Below are 21,135 nucleotides of genomic sequence, written 5' to 3'. Positions count from 1 at the left end.
ATAATTAAAAATGCATCAATAATTAAATAAAGCAATAAGCCCCGCGAAGCAGTGGGTTACCAGTGCATTTTATAACAGCTAAGGGGTGTTCTTAGGCACGACGCGAAGCGTAATGTCGACTTGCACTAAATAACGAGTAATTTTTTTATTTAAGTACATGTCATTTTGTTCTTTAGTGGAGGGGTATTTAAATAAAATATACACTATTATGTCTTGGGCACACAAATGGCACAGAATAGTAGGAATGACCCAACCATAAAAATCTTTCTGTAATAACCACCCATTGGCCCGAAGGGTACGTGTGAAGATATCTAACCTTTAATGTATTTTCTTTGCATTTTTTGTTTCTTTGTAGTTAACTTTTTTTGTCCATACTGTATTGTGTTCTGCACATAATTTAGAGACTTGACTAATTTTAATATGTTTATACTATATATTATTTGTTTGAGTTATTTGTTCATTAGGGACACTACTGTTGCATGGTCACAAAACTGAAAGTCTGATCCTAGTGACCATAGCCAGATCTGATGCCAGGTGCCCAGTTTTATGACAATCTATTAATTTATCATAAATTCTGTGTTATCAAATTTAAAAGGCCCAAATTATGCAAAATACACATTTGGAGATAAATTGGACAATGAAAAAAATCCAACCTCTCCTTTTTATCCATATTAAACCAAATCAGTCTCATTAGACATGCCCTTTTGATTCTCTTGTTAATGTGATGTCACACTGATAAAGCCCCTCCCACTGCCACTGCCTGACTGGTTTATTGTACAGTACCTAAAAGCTTTCTAAATGTGTTTGCTAGTATGTTGTTGTGCTAATGTGGCTAAAGATCATCTCAGACTGTATTTACAGGAATCAGATCGATTTTTAACTAAAAGCGTTCACTGTCTGTTGGTAAGGGAGGGACGAACTGTAGCTCATTTGCATTTAAAGGTACAGAGCTTGGGTCTTTGTGGACATTCTGAGCACACCTGAGACTTATATTACATCTTATAAAAATGGGCATAATATGAACCCTTTAAGAAAATAAAACTATCAATTAACTAAATTACATTGTGTAATTTAATGTTTTTATTTAATTTTATATCGATTTATGTCATGAATTTTCTTTGGGGGAAACGCATGCTGAAAAGTTTGAGAACCCCTGCCCTACACCTTTCTATCATTGGGAACTCAACCTAAAATCGAGTATATCACTTTATCTTTCTGTTGTTGTATTTGTAGACAGTTTTCCTGTTGTTAATTGCACATCTCACCAACACCTAATTCTTCTGATCAAAGTCCTAGAAGGTTATTAGGCTTTAATGATGAAGTCTGGCAGCCAGTCCACTTCAGTCTTTCTGTCCACTTTCCATTGGCAGTGACGCGCACCTTCCCTGGATCAAACCTCCAGTAGTGCTGTTCTTTAAAGAAGTAGAGTTTTCCATCAGGCCGCGTCAGGGCCCCGTTTACCCCCCGTGGAATCCCCGTCCAATCAGTCAGAGGACGAGGGTAATACGGCTCCGGTTTAAGAGTCTCCAGGTTTAGGACGTAGTAACGCGATCCTTTCAGGAGCACCATGTGGCCTAATGGCCGGTAGAAGAAGGCACAATCAGGATGCTTTGGGAGGCCTAATTTAATGTTGTTCTTGGGAAATCCAGTGTCAAGATCAGTGCCTGAGAAACGCCACATCCATTTGCCTAGCAGTAGAAATTAAATATATAACACTGTGATATATTTTGGATATTTTATTACAAGTATCTTACATATTGTGGCTTTAACATCTCAAAAAATGTGTTGTCTGAACTCCTGAAGGACTCTTGACCCACCTTTAAAGAAGTAAAGTTTGTTGTCTATCGGGGAGAACGCAGCTGCTTCAATGGCTAATGGGAGTTTTGGCCAGCGTGTCTGTAGAGGAAGTGGAGCGCTCGCAGTGCCGTTAGATATCGTCCAGAACAGACGGCCCTGAAACACCAGCACCGTCTCGTTCTTATCTACAAAACAAGCTCAAGGTGAATGTCAGGCACTGTGTTTTGTTCATTATTGAGAGTATTCAAGGCTCTTGTTGTTCTTATCCATGGTGATGGCATCAAAGAAATCCAGACAGTAGTGGGGTATAGGGGAATCTTCAGAAATCTCCCAGCCCTGTACGGCCCAAGTCAAATCTTGTCCTGTCAACTGCTTAAATCCGGCATCAGATGGTTTACCTGTTCACTCATACACACATGCAGTATGACAGAGTAACATTTACAGGATATTTACAACATACTAAGACATTCACATCCATATTATCCATATTGTGAAACAGTAATTGCACAATTTGATTTAACTGTATCAGCTTATTTCATAATGTTGCATTACGAGATGCACCGATTTATCAGACAATAATCAGGTATCAGACGATAAAAGCACATTTTCAGACTATCAGCCGTCAATCAAAAGTGAACAAGAAAATGCAATGAATTTGAGCTCTGTGTATAGAAAATGTCAAGAAACATCACTAGTTTAATGTTCACACTGTAAAAAAATGCAACTGAGGTTAAAACAACTTGTTTTGCAAGTCAATTCAACCTAACATTTAAAGTTTTGCCTGTGATAAGTTGACATAACAAATTAAGCTAAACAATTTCAACTTTTTTAAGTTATAGTAACATAAAAATATAAGTTGATGTGACTACAATATAGAATTTTCTTACAGTGCAGTATTAATGGTCATTATATGAATGAATAACATTAAGAAAATGTAATTTAAGTTAATATAGCCACCAAACTATCGGCAGATGGAAAAATTTCATATTTGTGCATCTCTAGTTGCATTCCATTTACTCATTTTCATTCAATTCAATTTTATTTATATAGCACTTTTCACAATTTGGTAATTGTATCAAAGCAGCTTTACATTAATAGAAGCAGTGAAAAGCACCGAAAATCTACCGATAGCACAACATAATACACGATAGCACAAGCAGCTAAATTTGCTGTGGCTATAAATCAACATTAAAGCGAATGTATTACTAATGTAATGTATAGAAGTTAAGCCCAAGAAGGCTGCCTCCCCGGGTTGAAAAACCCCCTAGGAGAAAAAAAACCCAGACTTTTTAGCCGGGGAAGTAAAAAAAGTCCTAGGAGGGAAAAACCCTTAGGAGATATATATATATATATACATTGAAACGGATAAGGAGATTAAGTGGAGATTAAGCGGGTTCTGCCGGTGATCATTTTCCAGATACTTTTTCTACACTGTTAACCCTCATGTTGTTTTAACCCAAATAAATAAGTACACTTAACCTAAACCCTTAAAAATGCCCTCCATTACGCAAGTTTTTAAGTTTAATCCACGAATTGCAAGATTTCTCTCATTCAACAAGAAATTTTGAGTTGAATCAACTTATTTTAGCTTATTTAAGTCTCTGGATTTGAAAATTTTACCCATCATGCATTGTAGCATGCATAAATAACTGCTACTGTTATATGTGTGTTGTTTTGCTCTTTGTTTTTCTTTATTTATACTACTGCAGTTGTTTATGTTATCGTTGTAGCTTATTATTTCTGTGTAAAGTGCAAGAGCTCATCTTTTCACTTCATGAGATTTGATTACTGTCACAATTATTGAGACTTGTGTGTTCATTGTTGAGGTCTCTGTGTGAAGTTTACACCTGTGTTTACTTGATGTTACCTTTGCTTTGCAAGGCATCTTCGTTTTTTGAGGGGCAAAGATTGCAGAGTTCTCTTAACATTACAAGTTTTGTAAAACTATGTTAAAATAAGTTTCTCTTATTGTTAACTGACCATTTGTAGAAAAGTAAATGTTTAGTTAATCAAACAATGGAACAAGACGTTTTACATTCAGATAACGAAACATTTAAATGGCCTGTTCAGCAATTTTAAGTAGATTTAACTTAAAATTACTTGTTTGTGTAACTTAAAATTACTGATTTGTTTAACAAACGTTTTTAGGGCAGCGAGTTACCCTGTGTTTTTTAGGTAGAATCAACTCGTCTGGGCTTACAGTGTATAGCAACTTACAGTGCATTTCTTTATATTACATTTTTCTTAATGGTTACAATCAAACCCATGACCTTTGAGCTGCTAATGCATTGCTTTAGCAATAGAGCTACAAAAAATGGAGTGCATGGCGGCACATCATCTGATAAACATGTAGACGGACACACACACCCACTTTGTCTACTGAATATTCAACAAACATTTGCGTCAGCAGCAGATAACATCACAGTCTCAGTAGACACACAGAATAATTACACACAAGCATGCATGGCTTAGATAGACAACAGGAAACATTATAAGCACTTTACCATCCCAAGATATGCAGAGATTTCAAAACTGATTTATGCCTGTTTGTTCTTTCACTTTAGTTTTTATATTTGTTTACTTTTGTTATATTAGTAGGCATTACATGTTTTCTTTTTAACTTAACTTAAAAACATTTAGTTGTTGTTATTGACAATAGCAATGGGTTATAGTTCACCAAAATATGATGATTCCCTACTAACCCTATGATGATGTACATGACTGTCTTTAATTACACTAGTCAACATTTGAAGTGGATCAGAACATTTCATCCAAACTTTCAAAGACAATAATGGGTATTGGGAATTGGTTTTAAGACCACTTTTATAAGAGATTTTGATCCATTTCAAATGTTGACTTGTATATTTTGTTGAACTAAAGCTGGTAATTGGTGGGTGGATCAATGGAAAACTCATTTAAATAATGACTGAGTTACACTAGTAAAGAGGAAACATCCAACAATTGTCCATGTGTACAGGTGAAAAGATATAACACAGATATTTTCTACAGTGTAATATAAAATACTGTGCAGGTCAAAAGAAAGCTTTCTATGCAGCATTTTATAAATGGGTCCAGATTTGTGGAAAAAATTGTCATTATAAGTGTCATAAATGTGATAAAAGTCAAAATATGGGGGCAAAAAGTTCTGAATACAATATTATTTGGGAGAATTGTACAAAAATTTGACCCAAAACATACTCGGACATTTAAGTTGCAATGCAACTCCTCTTTATCTGTTCCTGTACACTACTAGGGTAATTCTTACTTTTTGGGTCATCATTTGGACCTACTCATTAATGGAGGTATTCTTAAAGTCCCACTCTGGGGAAAATCAGGTTTTTATTGTTGTTTATGTCTATGTGGTGTTTTTAATATGTTTTAGGACAAACCATGTGCAAATGCATCATTCAACACCATTGCTGACTATTTTTTCCATAAAATTAGTCTTATTCCCGTGGTTTAAAACCGCCTTGGTTTCCATCGTCACAATCGTATGGATGTCACATAGACCCGGCGCTGAAATGATCACAGCACTGCTGCTTCAGATGTACTTCTGTGATGCTCACATGTGCAGCATAAATGCTCTCTAACCTTTCAACATCAACGCTTAAAGGTGCATTATAAAACGGCTCGTTCTGGTTCTTCATTCTGATTGGTTGAAACACGTTCTAAGCCGTGATAAAATACCCTGGTAAACCCACGGTTCAGACCGCGTCACAAGTGTCATTGCGCCACTGTTGCTGCGTATTGATTTATGAAAATAAACACCACAGTCTTTAATCATTTTTTAATTTTTCTACCTTTGCACAATTATGGCGATATCCAGATAAATGTCAATAAATAAAACATTTCATCAATAAAGAGAAAACGTTCTCTGAAGTTTTTTTTGTCTTATTGATATTTCCGCTATTATCCACTAGAGTGCAATCTTACGCAACTTAAACACTGAGGCATTCACTCGACACAACAGCGTTTTGGTGGATTTAGCGTGTGTTTTGATCAGGCTCTGAATCTGATCTCTAAGTTCCTCACAAAAATGGAATTATCTCCGCATTTAGCTGAAAATTTGAGAGGTGATAACTGATAAGACAACAAATGAAGGTAGGATGAAAGTTTTTTGATGTTGTTGGAAAGCGGATGGACTGTTCTTTCATTTGATATCTTATGTTTATTTAAAGAAGATCATTTTTCTGTAAGGCATTCAACTAAAACTGGGTGGCAACTTAAAAAAAAACGCTGACGGGGAAAAAGTTAAGCATGCTTACAAACATATTTGATCATCACTTCAACAGTTGCACGATATAAATGTTAATGTATAAATTAGATGAATGTTGATATATAAAAATAAACACCACAGTCTTTAATCATATTTTCATTGTGCCTTTGCTGCGTCTCTGTTGTTTGTGAACTGCGCTCTGTTGCAGCCACACTTGATTCTGAGGAACTACTTTGTTTGGCGGAAGAGTAATATTTATACTAATATAATTACAACTTATTTGTGTTTTATTTTATAAAATCCCGCTAACGTTATGCGTATGAAGTAACCGTTTTATAAACGCAATAAACCCCTCGAAGCGTTGGGCCACCAGTGCACTTCACAACAGCCAAGGGGGTTTAGGCACTCCGCTTCGCGTCGTGCCCAACAACGCCCCTTAGCTGTTACAAAACGCACCGGCAACCCAACGCCTCTTGGGGTTTATTGCTTTAGTGTGTAATATTTAGAAGGATCTCTTGACAGAAATGCAAAATAATATACAAAACTATATGTTCAGGGGAGTATAAAGACCTTTTTATAATGAACCGTTATGTTTTTATTACCTGAGAATGAGAAGTTTTTATCTAAATACACAGAGAGTCCCCTAGTGGAAGTTGCCATTTAGTGCCGCCATGTTTCTACAGAAGCCCTTAACGGACAAACTTTTTTTACTAAGTTGTCTCCAACGATGACATGTTTTTCTGGTGGCGGCTACGTATCTTCTCTATGCGTTTCAAAAGCGAGGGGTGAGCAGTGGACTGAGCCGTTGGTTGCAATTCACAACCTTACCACTAGATACCACTAAAATTTACACACTGCACCTTTAAAGATTAGGGCTGCAAACGCGCAGTTCACGTATGCATTGTGTGAAACTGAACTAAGCAATTGTGTCTGAAACTGTCGACTGTAGCATCTATTTACGTTTATATCTATGGTCCGAGGTGGTGTGAAAGAGTAGAGGCGGGGGCTAATTAGCATATTTAAACTATTGTCCGATCTGTTCGATTAAGTAGAGGCGGGCACTCATTTGCATATTAATAGATACGCATACACCAAATGAGGCGAGGGAGTAGAGTTACATTCAAACTTTTTTGAAAGCATGAAGAAATTATTGTCACATTACAAACTTTATATATATTATGATGCTCATAGATGCATTTTAAATGATACAATTCTTGACTACAAACCAATTAAAAAGTGTATATTACAGACGACGTCATTCTTATCAATGATGTTGTGACTTATAGCTAGAGAAGACCATATAGTCAAAACCTTGTCAAAACTATCCATTACTAACCCTTGAGTTACTGTATATATATCAACTCACAGACAGACTGAGCAACTTTTGGTAAATGGTAAATGGAAAATGATATTGCCGACAGATACCTTAAACAATTTCTCATATATTTTAACAATCATTTTATTTCAGATGTCCCTTTGCTTTATGCATTGCTTATGTGCATGTCAACATTGGCTGTCAAAGAATGAGAAATGCAGAAGAAGGATTAATGAATAAATGTCATTGAAATCTTTCATAAATATGTAAACATGTAAAATAAAAGTTCATTTATAACAAGGGCAAAGCACATGATAGCATGATAAGCTTTCCCCCACTTGACATAAAGAATCCATTTATCATGAAAACATTCAACATTTTCCATTCAGTGACTTAGATTCAATAGGTAAAGCTGAAATCTATATAAAGTTAGGAATGTGTAAATAGAGAGTTAAGGTAGCTGTGGTATGCATTCCTCCTGTACACTAAAGACTGATGGTGTGGCGTGTGGAGACCTGTCTGACCAATGCTTGACGACCAGCTGACAGTTTCACCAGATTATCTGTCAGAAAGAAACTTGAGCTATATTTGTTTTCCAGTATAAATCTTTATTCGTATCTCTTTTACAGCTGCCTCACTATTTGAGTTAGTTTCAACTGTGCTGCCTACACAAAGCTTGTATAAACACCAGGATATAAAGATAAGGGTACCTGAATGTTTGCAGTCTGTTCATGAGCACAGATTTCCCCACACTTGCTGTTTATACGTAATACAATAAAAAATAGAAACTGTATGTAGCCCTGTGATGGAATAAATTTTTATATTACTTTAACTTAATTTTTTAAGTTAGGTTAACTCCTCACAAGCCAAAACCCAAAATAATAGGTTGAATTGAATTGCAAAACCAATTTGCTGTAACTTTTTTTGTTACAGTGCAGATGTTTATTTGGTCTGGCGGACATGCGGAAGCCGATAATAGTTTTATTTCAGTTGAGCAATTTGGTTGCTATAATACTTCTGCTTTGTTAAACGATGCACCGGTTGGTTGTTGTGATATTTGTCCCGCCCATCCTCCACTGTGATTGGAAGGCAGAGTGAGAAGTGACAACGATGAGCTGAACGTTTCACCCAAAGTTGAAAATTTTTCAACTCTCGGCGCTCAGTGCGGACAAAATCCACCAGCTGCTGGGGTTTTTGAAAAGCGCGGGGCTTCCATTGGAAAAAATAGAAAATATACGCCGCTTGCCGGTGTAAACGCTTTGGTGTACACGTTACCTAACACTCCAGCATTAAGGGCGTGCACCAGTGATGCGCGGGTCAATGTATAAACAACCCGCACTCAACCGACGTTTTCAACTAACCCGCCTGCAACTCAGACTGCAAAAAAAGAAAATTATTGTACCCGACCCGCTTCCTTGCCTGCATTTTTTAAAAGTAGTAAATGCTCATCGTAGCGTCATTGGGCCAACAACATAGGAACTAGTTGCTATAGGGTGTTCTTTATATTATTGTAAACTATATAAATTACAAAGGTTTAATTGGCATCTTTATTTCAAACGACCTGACCGACCACGACCCAAATACCACAAAAAATATTTTTGGATGACTCGTAACCACGGGTGATCGCAGGCACCCGCTCGTTTTGGATCGACTTGCGCAACACTGGCATGCACACCAAAGCGTTTAAACGTGTCTGAAAATGCCAGGCAGGCGGCGACTGTAGGCGCTTGTCAACTTTTTTCAGCTAAACGCTTTAGTTGCTATGATACTTCTGCTTTGTTTATTAGTCATAGAACGATGCGCAAATGGTTGTTTCCATATTTGTCCTGCCCCTCCTCCACTATGATTGGACAGCCAAGTCAAAAGTGACATTGATGAGCTGAGCGTTTCACACAAAGTGAACATTTTTTAACTCTCGGCACTCAGCGCCAGGCACAGAAAAAACGATGAGCGCCGGCGGACGCCTTGTTGTGCACGCCCCCTTATGAAAACAACATGCAAGCACTGCTCACATTAGTCAGTATTATGTTTTCAATATTTTTATGCCCACCTACAGTGTTAGAATGTTCACAAGGCATAATCCTTTTAAGATGTAATTAAAACATTTATTTTACCATATAATTGTTGTATGGCGGTGATGTCATCCCAGCTGAGCAATGTATTGCGACCCATCTTCTTATAGTAGGGTGACATAAGAGCATGACGGACGGGTGAATGAACCAAACCCAGGGTGTGGCCAATCTCATGAGCTGTTACCAGAAACAGATTGTGTCCTTTGATGCCATTGAGTGTCCAGCGTTCAGCCATGTCAAAGTGAGCCTCACCACGAAATGGAAAAAACGCGTGAGCCAGAGAGCCACCTGAAGTCATGCAGAAACTATATGACAAATCTCTCATCATTTCCTTACCATCAAGTTGTTTCAAATCTGTATAAATTGATTTGTTCTGCTGAACACGAATGAAGACATTTTAAATAATGTTTGATATCTATAGTAGGAAAAAATAATACTACAGAAGCAAATGGTGCCCCAGATCTGCTTGGATATTAACATTTTTCAAAATATCTAACATCATATGTTTTATACTAAGAATAATCGTTGTCTCTGTTAATTGAGTTGCAGTTAACAATCACTCTTCACCTCTTTTGATACCAAAAAGTGAAGCAAAATGAATGTATAAGAATAAAAAATGTCATGTGATCACTCCTCCACCTGGTCCGTCGAATGCGTTCCCTGTTCCATCATTATGTTCTCCTTCAAAGAAGGCCAGACGGATGTCGGTGGGACCCTGACTGACCTCCTGAAAGATCAGTCCAGATACATTACTCCAGAGCTGAAAGGCCGTGTTCACCGCCAGACGCACTTGACCGGGAGAAAGGTTATGTGGCCAGTTCATGATACGATAGGTCAGGTGACGTTTATACCACTTCTCACCTGTGGAAGCAGAAAACCACCATCAAACCAACTGTTTGTTTTAAATGCTTCATACACTAAGTGAGTGTCAACCAAGTTTAATCATGAAACTAGTCTTGTAAACCAACATCTTGCACATGATTTACACCGATTAGCCTTATGTGTCATTTGTAGCCAAAAAGATTGCATTCCTAGTGTTTAACAAAGACCCTCCACCATCGCTAATTTCTTTGGTTTAGATATGGGGGATATTTTTCTCTATTATGTTATAGAGCAGTAGAAAGCCCCCCTAAGCAACTTCTATCATGTGGCACTGGGTGGAGACTTGGTATAATAACTCTCTACACCAGGGTTCCCCAAACATTTTGGCTACCACAATGAAAACAAAACTATCTGGAGGGCTAATTTTTTGTGTTACTTGTTGATTTTTTTTATTGATTAATATGTTTTATTATTGTTTAAAATGTTAACATACAGAAAAGAAGCCAAGCTAATATGTAATAAATAAATATTAACACTGAGGATATTAGTAGAATGTGCTTTGGTGGGCAACTCACAAACTTGGTGCGGGAGACCACTGATCTAAACCTATATGGGAGATTTCCAAAATTGTTATTTGTTTCGGTAACACTTTACAATAAGGTTGTATTTGTTATTGCATTAGCTAATATTAACTAACAATCAATGTTGTAGTTGAGTTCAACTCAAATCCGAGTCAAGACCAACACGAGAGGTCGAATACGAGTCAAGACTGAATCCACATCCAGCTTTATCTGGACTCGACACTCGATCTCTGGTCCTGGTCTTGTCTCGGACTAAAGTTGGACTCGACTACAACACTGCTTACAATGAACAATACTTCTACATCATTTAATAATATTAGTTCATGTTCATATCGGCATTTAATACATTTATAAAACTAAGCGTTCTATCTGTCAGCACCATGAACTAACATGAATAACTGTATTGAAATTAACTAACATTAACAAGAATAAATACATGCTGAAAAATTATATTGTTCATTGTTTGTTCATGTTAGTTAATGCATTTACTAATGTTAACAAATACATTTACATTTAGGCATTTAGCAGATGCTTTTCTCCAAAGCGAATTGCAAAGATTAGGAAACAATAAAAGCGATGTGTCATATCATATTTCTAAACAATACCTGTTGAGAGAAAAGAAAGAGTTACCAGTGGACTTAAAGGTTCAGTGTGTAATTTTTAGAAGGATCTCTTGACAGAAATGCAAAATAATATACAAAACTATATTATCAGTGCTGTATAAAAACCTTTCATGAACCGTTATGTTTTTATTACCTTAGAATGAGACCTTTTTTATCTACATACACCGAGGGTCCCCTTACATGGAAGTCGCCATTTTGTGCCCCTATGTTTCTACAGAAATCCTTAATGGACAAACTTTTTGTCTCCGATGACATGTTTGTCCGGTGGCGGCTACCGTAGCTTCTCTATGTGATTAAAAAACGAGGGGTAAGCAGTGGACTGAGCCCTTGGTTGCATATCACCAGCACCTCACCACTAGATGTCGCTAAAATTTACACACTGCACCTTTAACACTACAAATCGACCACCGGATGTCATCAAAAGCCGGCGGAGTAGCCCAAGGGAGTAAGGGAGATGGGCACGAGACTGCGTCAGCAATTTCCCCGATGCCGGTCTAGGCTTCATACTACTCCGTTACTTGACGTCCTCCTCCGCAGAAACCTCAGGAGAAGGGCAGAGCAAGTGATAACGTTATGCGATACTTATCTTTTATTCTTAACTCAGTGTTTTGGAAATGAATACCCAATTTGGGGTTTTAATAGTCTTGTTTTAGAGTAATGGTCTTGTTTAGTGGACTTTTTTAATACAACCTTATTGTAAAGTGTTAGCTTTGTTTCAAAGCTGCTGTTCCAATAAAGTATATTGCTCTGTTTTGTGTAGCCTCTTATGGAACGGCTGAAATTCCACAAGGGGGCGTATTTGTTTCTCAGACGTTGCACAATAAACGTGACATCTGAATATATTCATTATAAATCGTGAATGAAAAGTAAGATTCGAACGAATGTCCGTTAGTGAACTAATTGTATACAGTATTTATATCGTAATTTGGTCAGAAACGTCAAGATTGTGAGATGAACAAATCGTTTTGGATTAAAAGGCTTGGATATTCCATTTCCTTGGACTTTTGGGGATTTTTATACAATTTGTTTTGGACAATTTCATTGAAGCAGATAAAGGGAAGATTTTGAAGGTAAGTAAATATCCTAAATCGGCGCCGCCTGGTTCAGGTAACTAACAACTAGATTACAGTTTTATGACTGCTAAAAATCATATTATGCTTCGTGTGCGCGCTTTATGGAAACCCGAAAGTCTAAGCTTTACAACGATGTGCCGCATGACCGTATATTTTGAAGAGTTAATGCTTCAAAGTTACAATGACGTTTATGCAGCCTCACGTGCAAGAGAGGGGGTGTACCGTGTACGGCACAGTGTTCCTTATCAGGTTAAAGATGGGATGATCCCAAAATAAATTTCCTGAATGACTATACTGTACATTTAAGATTAAATTGAACAGATATATCTGTTTACCAAACTTATGCCAATACTGCTTTCATATAGACACACATACCAAATACAACCATAACAAACCCTGTTTCCCCCCCAAATTTTACCTTAAAATTACCTTAAGCACAAACCATATTAAACTCAATAGTCTTGGTTTATTAAATATATATCAGTAGGTTTGGGGACCTTTAAAAGGAACTGGAACCACACAGGTTCTAAAAGCACTGCCGATGTGATGCACAGGCAAAGCGCTGGGAGCGGTCACTTTAAATAGCCATGTCTTACCTCATAAATATAAATTTTGTTGAGCCATTTTTACAGTCACGCAACCAAATTAACACATTCACATGTTAAACATGTCTAAAAGAAAGTCAAAAGTATGGATTCATTTCCAAAAGTATAACAATGAAGCAAAGTGTGAAAAAATTATCCTGTAAACACTTGCTCCAACACATGCAGTATGATCAAATCATGCAGTGTTTTTGAATAATTGAGAACTACTGCTTCTAACATGTCCACTTAACCAGGCAGGAAACCTTACGAGGACTACTTCAACAAGAATAAATTATATAGTGATTGAAAATATTAATTCACTTTACATTTTAGCATTATTTTTCATATTTCTTTTATTAAATGGAATTGGAACCGGGAATCGTTAGGCAGAACTGGAACAGGAATCGGAACCAGAAAATTTCGTACAATACCCAACCCTATACTGTATATCCACTATTAATATCAAACATAATAGTCTCGGTGTATTCTTAGTTTAAAAAGGTGACATTATGTGATGAAATAAAATAATAAAGAGATAACTTTAAAGATGCAATTTGTATTTATCCGGCCGCTAGATGGCGCCAGATCAAACAATAACAATGATGTTGTTTACTGACGCTCTGAAGCAGCGTGGAATTATGGGATTTGTAGTCTTTAACTCAACCGCTGATGGCCATCAATCAGACGCGAACGAGAAATCACGTTGATGGATAAGGTAATCAAGTCTTATAAATGTTGCGTTTGATGACATAGTTTATTTCATTATGTAAGTTTATATGTGTGATGTTCAAAACTAAATTTTCAGTCATAGATATTATATTAGTCCAAATTCGATGGTAAACACAGCACAGAATTAAGTTTTCAACTTACAATCTACAATGATTTTTCACATAATGTATTGACAGTACAGATCTTATTGTGAAGTGTCTTAAAATGACAATTTATATTTCTGTACAATACCTTTTGATGTGCATATCGTCCGCGGGAAGACGCGCTGATTACAATCTACACACTAATGTTGTGATCAATATAATAGCATACGTTTTTTGAAGGGTTACGAATCAAAACAACTCACCCATCGCGTAAAACACAAGCAGGATAAGAATCTCTGTCTAGTTAAATGTTGTCGTGAAGCTCTCTCTATCCAGATAATGCAACAACAAATTGATCCTCATTCTTTCTCTCGTTTTATTCCAAACTCTTCTTGGGTCGTTTGGTTGGCCCGTACACTTACAGGAGCTGACACAACAAGCGGCAGACAGTAAAGAGTTATCCATAAGTCCATAAGCAAGCGCGTAGCCCGACAGGCGCTTCCGCATTTGTCCACGACACTTGCTGCGTCCGAAAACTCAAGACAGGGACTTGTTGCCTCGCTGCCTCATGAGGAAATGACTTTGGAGGCATGAAGGCAGCTCAGAGAAAGGCTTTCCGACGCACTTCAAAGGCAGCGTGTTTGAAATATGAACAGAGAGCGCCTTTGTGATAACTAATCACATATTTGAAAACTACAATACTAATTTCTCGCTAGAAATGCAATTAAAATGTGTCAAAAGTGAAAATATACGTTTATTTACACTAAATTTGTGCTCCAGTCGCTTCCTTGGCCGCCATTTTATTTTTTTGAACTCGACCAGTGTTGTCATGTGTTTTACTTCCGTAAAGGCGGTGACAAAGGGTCACATGGATATTAACGTCATTGACAGGAGACTGCACTGCCCCGTGTCAATGTTTTGAATGGCAATTTTCTCACGATTTACAAGTAGTTGAAAACATACAGATATTGATAGTAATCAGCTGGACAAAAAATATAACACTGGCCTAGTGGTTTTTGGACGTTTTACTGCAAATATCTTACAAATTGCACCTTTAAATATTTAAGATAGTTTGAATTCCTCACAGAGAAATATGTGTATGTCCAGGAAAGACAAGAAACAGAAACACGTCTATTCTTAATCTAAGAGCTGAACTCAGTCAATAATTAACTTCACATGTGACTACATTTAATGACTTAGAAATAATTACAAACTTCTATACAGTTGTCAGAAACACAATTGACTCTACAGTATTCTCAGTGCATCTCAATCATTTATTTGTTTGTCTTTGATATCAACTGATTTATGATCAAAGTGATCATGAAATATATTGGGTTTTCAAATCAGTCAATCCAAACTCAAAAACATGCAGAAAACACATGAATGAGGCTGTCATGAACATAAAAACACTCAGAAACACCCACAATGCACAGTATAGATTCACAGACATGATTCACTTTACAAAAATGCATCTAGATGTAAACGTGAATAATTTGGATTTGTTTGACAACATAATGAAACCCTTCTGAATGTTGAGTGGAGACACTACAGATGTGTTTGTGCAGTTTGTGGGCTTCAGGTACTGACATGAACAAATGTGCTGCATTCCTCAAGTATTAGCAAATTCTTAAACTGACAAGAGTGTGAATTTATGGTTTCATGGCCCTGCCAGCTCACGCAATACACACACAGATGAATTTTTTATTTCAATGCACTTCCAAAAATCTCACCACTGTCTGAGATCATATGAGGGACACTCTTATTTACTTTATTTCACAAAATAAAATGTTGGGCCAAAAGTTTCGCTCAACATGCAGACACTTGGTATGTATGGACACTAATAAGGTCTCCTATTGTAATTGAACCCTTTATTTATTGGGTAACACACCCTACCCAGCAGGCACACAATTACCCCACGCCTAAGGAAAGACTTTTATACGGCTAATAGAGGAGGCAGGAGTTTGGGTGGGTTAGCTTGTGAGACTAAAGGCTGATTTATACATCTGCGTATGATCCCATTTTGAGATCATTTTGAGGGGCAGTAGGTTACTCATTTATTTATTTGTTCATGTTTACTTATTAATGACAAGTCACTTAATTGATGAACAAAAAATAAGCAAGGGCAGCACTGTCATGACCACAATCTTCTTAAAACTGATGCCATTTTTCGGAGCGCAGAAAAGCCCAGCCGCTCTAAAATTTCCAGGGAACAAAACACTTGCTGGTTTTAACCCTCTGTATGCTAACAACATCTCAAGGAAAAGTCAGAGCCTCGCAATATTACAAGCTCATGTGTAAGGAAGAGTCAGAAACATGCACATTACAGAAGGAGTCCATGCCGCACGCATTCAGGTCCGAGCAAGAGTCCGTTACAAGCTCTTTCGCACAAAGCGAAGCCCACAAACCCCTCATGTGAGATAAAGCACGCAATGCGCATGTTAATGTGACACTATGATGATAATAATAATAACCATCGCCAACTATCGTCATGAAAGCCCACTGTTGGTGATATGTCTGACAATTGTCGATACACGAAACTATCGTATATCAGCACAACCCTAGTATGACCTACGCATCAGTTTTTATGTATCAAGAAGCTGCTTGTTGTATACATTGTTGAAGAAGCATCAGCAGGGATAGAATCGTTAAAGCGGCTGGAATCGTTAAATATCAACTTTTATTTTATTGTTGCAATGCGGATAAGAAAATGCGACGCAGAGGTCACAGCGCTTGTGGTCTGCATAGAAGAAACGTTGTTACGCTTTCGGAGAGGTTTGCGTCAGGCTACGCAGAGCCTACGGTGTGAAGGTGCCTTTTTACTATACACAACATTCGGACATGATTGTCGAAGTTCGCCCCCTAGTGGCAGCCGTATGAAGTATCAGTTTAATCGTAACCTGGGAGAGAAGCTCATTCTAATGTTAATAATAGTGGAATAAATAAATGAATAAAACAATAAACAGCTATGCATATATGACAATATTTTTGGAGAGAATGGAGACATGATTAAAATAATAACGTATACATATAAAAATGCAAATGTTACTGATAAAGTTCAACAAAAAAGTATTAATATTTTTCACCTGGCACAGTGTTTTTATTGGAATACTCTGAAATATATCACTTCAGATCGGCGTATCGGAGGCGGTGTAGTCGCACATTTTTAAGATATTACACTGACTCTGAATATAATCTTCATCTACTGTTCATACTCTTTAAAGTTCGGTCAATAAGTATTAATAGACTTTATTTTATGGTATCACTGTTACAGTGTAATTATACATTTAAGTACTAAGTAACAATCATTAACAACATGTACTTACTATAGGGTTGGGGTTAGGATTTGGTTTAGGGTTAGTTGCATGTAATTATGTAAGGAATAATTGACGACGGGCCATTGAATTATAAGAAAATAATGCACACCAAGGTGGTAATGCGGCACGACGCGAAGCGCAGGTGTGCATTATTTTCAAAAAAATTGTCAATTTTTCCACTTATACCACGGTTACAACAAACATTGCTCTGATGCCTATTGTTAAGACATTTGACAAGTTAGGTGTGCGGTTTACAGAAAAATAATCAACACACATAGAACATTTCTCAGCCAATCAGAATGCAGCATTCAACAGACCCGTGGTATAAGCATAATTAACTGTTAATACTACCGTATAATAATTACATGTGGCATGTGTAACAAAGACACCTTAAAATAAAGTGTTACCATAGATTCCAATACACATGAATGTGTTTTGCAGGGTGCATACCTGACACAACGTTACGTTTCTGACGAAGATGCTGCTCGTGTCGGTACAAGTGGCCTGTGAAGATGCTGTTGACCCTTTGACCCCAGGCACTTAGGCTACGGGCATCTTTAACCCCACAGCGGGGTGATGTCATCTTCTCCAGTGTGGCACCATCCAGTTTTCCAGTGATGGGCATGTGAGACAGCCACTGAAACTCTCTAAGAAGGGCACATATACGTGAACACAGAGGGCAGCACAATGTCTGTAACAGCTGCATTACTTTTGTTTAGTGTGTTCACTAATGCTTCTGTTAATGATGAACCGAAATTTAGGTTGACAAAAATGTTGGCCGAATGACACTTATACATATTTCTCTCATGCATATCATGATTAAAATTTGTACTGTGGTTGATTTTAAGTTAGTTCCAACAGTGTTAATGGACTTCAGTATTTAATTACAGAGTAGTTTACATAAGACAAGTGCAAGAGTGCTTTGTTCCTCTTTTTTTTTAATAAAAAGTGAAAAGAAAACATCATTTGGTTGGATAAGGAAGGCAAGAGGCATTGCTTTACCTGATGGCTGATTTGACTTCAGCTGCATTATGAGTTTTATTCTTCTCATGCAGGTATCCATACCGCTCCAAAAAACCCTGAAGACAAAGACGTCATGACATACATCTTTATTACCATCAGCCCTGATATCTACCTCTCAGATATCTGAAACCATTATTTATCAAAGATGAAAAATAAAGCATTAAAATAGCTACATTTGCATGTAGGCGAGGCATTACATTTGTTATACAGGTGTCAATCTCAGTGGCTGCCGGTGACTTCTTTTTCCAGGGCGCACAATGCAAATCGTTTATCATAAACCCTTTCGATGTGTGTGCAGCAGGCACGTATTTTGACAAGACGCATGGTTCACATGATGCAACAAACACATATTTTGAATCTGCGCGCTTGGAAGAGAAGTTACCGGCCGTATTATCCCCTTCTGACATCACAAGTGGATTTAAATTTCAATGACCTATTTTTTCACATGCTTGCAGAGCAAAAGAAGTTACTCAAGTTTTCATGGTTGATACAAGCACTGGGTATCCAATTATAGCACTTAAACATGGAAAAAGGTATTTTTTATGATATGGTTCATTTAAGTTAGCTTTATTCTGAAATAATATTTACTATCTGGATCTGAGCAAATGCTTCAATTAAACTATTTACAACTGGAATTGTCCCTTTATGCTCTGAGGGGTGTATTCACTTCATTATCTTGCAAATGGGTATTGGACAATATCATGGTGAAGATTTTAGATTATTTTACCATTTTACGTTTAAATATAGTAAGAAATGATCAAATTTATGCACATTGGTATTTACATATTACTTAAAGTTACTATTATTAATTATTATTAATAAATTATTAAAAAAGTACCATGTTAAATTTTCAAAGACATGGTTAGCCTACATATGTAAATGTCCAAATAACTACAGAACTGTCCAAAACTTTTTGTGTATAAATAACTAACCAAGTGCGTCGTAACAAACTGATCGTAACTCAAAAGATCATTTGAATTGTTATGGTTTAAATGTTGTATATTGTTACAGTCCATTGACGAAGCAACATGTCACCTGTGCCCGGCCGGTGGCATCGTATTTAAGAGCGCGCGTCAAGTTTTGTGCACGAGCAAAGCAAATCGGCGCGCAAGCAGAGAGAATGAATGCGCTCTCGCCTTGTAATAATGCGCTCGCGACATATTGTCTTTAAAATAACGCCATAATTGTTTCCTATAACATAGACAGACCTCGAGGAAGATCAGCGTTTTTGTTCCTCTAAACAATATATATGTGGAGCTCAGATGCAAAACCCTTTTAAAAGTATCCTTTTACTTTAACTGTGATGCCAAGACAATGTCTGACATTTTCCTGAGAAGTGTATTAGTTTCCAATTTGTGTTTTAGAGACAAGATGTCAAAGTATTGGCTTGTAAACTGGATATTTTCATTTCCTGGTTGTCTGCAAAACCACACACACTACAGTAGGCTACAGTACATACGTCACAGAATTAAGAAATTACTCATTTATGGCTGAAAGAAGAATCCATTCCCGGAAACAACTTTACAGAAAAACTTGAAAAAAAGTGCTTAAGACCATATATCAATGTTTGGATTATAACATTTTGATTAAATTATTTTTAAAAAGAAATCCAATGGATACCATAATACCATCGCGTGCTAGAGGCCAATATTGCGAGAGCCCTAAATGCTGTAGTAGCTACGTTATTATACGAATTAATTAAAATCATCCACATGGATGCCACAAGTGCAAGAAAAAAGTGAATCAATTGTTAGATGCTGGACTTAGCTATGTATGACCCTCCAAGTCATAGGCTAGACAGACATAACTTTATTAGGCTATTTAGTTTGATATTTATTATATTTCTATTTTGTTTATCACTGCTTAAATGTGGAATACCAAAGCCCCGAGTAGTGCAATTTATAATGATAAAGCGCACTTCGCATTTTGTCACTCAGTTTTGAAACACGATAATATTTCACATACAAAGTAATTAAAAGCAGACGTGTGTTATAATAAACACCACCCGGTCTTACCTGAGCTTTTGCTGCTGTGGACACTGGAGAATTTACAGCGGTCTTCACGCACACCGAAACCCACAACAGCACAAACATCTCCATCGGTGCGCATTCACTCTTTGTGCCTCATGTTTACCTCATGAAAACAGACGCAACACAATAAAATGTGAAATGAAATCCAAGTTAGGAGCTCCAGCCTTCATCATCAGTTTCACTAACGCACACTGCCAAACTTCAGCGGACTGAGCAGCTGTTTCGCTTCCAGAGCGCGCGCGCACGCGGCCAGGGACGCTTCTGCACTTAACCTGCACTCATGTTAGGTCATGACTCATGTGTATAAATATTAAGTCTGGTACGCGAAGAACCGTACGCACACACGACTGCCGAATGTGCCGATAGTGACCTATTTGATCGTAAACAAATTATTTTTTTCTTTAATATTGATTTATTTGTTCTAGTTTTATCAGGAGGCAAGAACAAAACTGAACAAGCAGGCAATCAGTGTTTATTTATTCATTTCTTCAATTTTTTGTATATTTTAGAGCTTCTTTTTAATCGCTACCAGGAATATATGTATGGTTTATTTGTAGAAATTAAATAATCAATTATTACAGCTAAACTTGGCGTAGTGATATAAAACTGTGAAGTCAACAGATCTGGCTGGAACTACTTCATAGGTGTGCCTCTACTGAAAAATAATGCACACCCGTAGAACGTTTCTCAGCCAATCAGAATGAAGCATTCTATAGCACCGTTTTGTGTTCAAAATAATAGCAGTGTACTAAAAAAAACGAATAAAGTGCAAACATTTTAAAAACAGAGTATTTCCATATTTCAAATGTATTGAAAACATTACACATTCAATTTCAAATCAAAACATTAACACAATTCACAAGTCTGTCTTAA

At 37.0% G+C, this 21,135-nt stretch overlaps 1 protein-coding gene across 1 annotated transcript; it reads right to left on the bottom strand.

Moving 5' to 3' along the window:
* Positions 1-1,057: 1,057 nt before the first annotated feature.
* Positions 1,058-20,541, bottom strand: mmp28 (matrix metallopeptidase 28). Its single transcript, XM_073862784.1, has 8 exons — positions 20,248-20,541; positions 18,212-18,288; positions 17,660-17,856; positions 10,040-10,261; positions 9,443-9,688; positions 2,065-2,195; positions 1,818-1,983; positions 1,058-1,688 (listed from the first exon to the last, which is right to left on the bottom strand). Exons 1-8 carry the CDS (start codon positions 20,329-20,331, stop codon positions 1,285-1,287), a joined length of 1,527 nt encoding a protein of 508 aa, XP_073718885.1. The 5' UTR covers positions 20,332-20,541; the 3' UTR covers positions 1,058-1,284.
* Between the last annotated feature and the right edge of the window lie 594 nt (positions 20,542-21,135).

Source organism: Misgurnus anguillicaudatus, chromosome 24 (assembly GCF_027580225.2).
Source record: "Misgurnus anguillicaudatus chromosome 24, ASM2758022v2, whole genome shotgun sequence".
NCBI lineage: Eukaryota > Metazoa > Chordata > Actinopteri > Cypriniformes > Cobitidae > Misgurnus > Misgurnus anguillicaudatus.
Note: the sequence above shows the minus strand (reverse complement) of the source record. Positions and strands in the feature narration are given on the sequence as shown.

Coding starts and splice junctions, on each gene's coding strand:
- mmp28 (XM_073862784.1), bottom strand. CDS start 20,331: ATGGAGATGTTTGTGCTGTTGTGGGTTTCGGTGTGCGTGAAGACCGCT. Junction 1,984..2,064: donor TCTTTGATGCCATCACCATG/GATAAGAACAAC, acceptor GCTTGTTTTGTA/GATAAGAACGAGACGGTGCT. Junction 1,689..1,817: donor CAAACTTTACTTCTTTAAAG/GTGGGTCAAGAG, acceptor TTCTACTGCTAG/GCAAATGGATGTGGCGTTTC.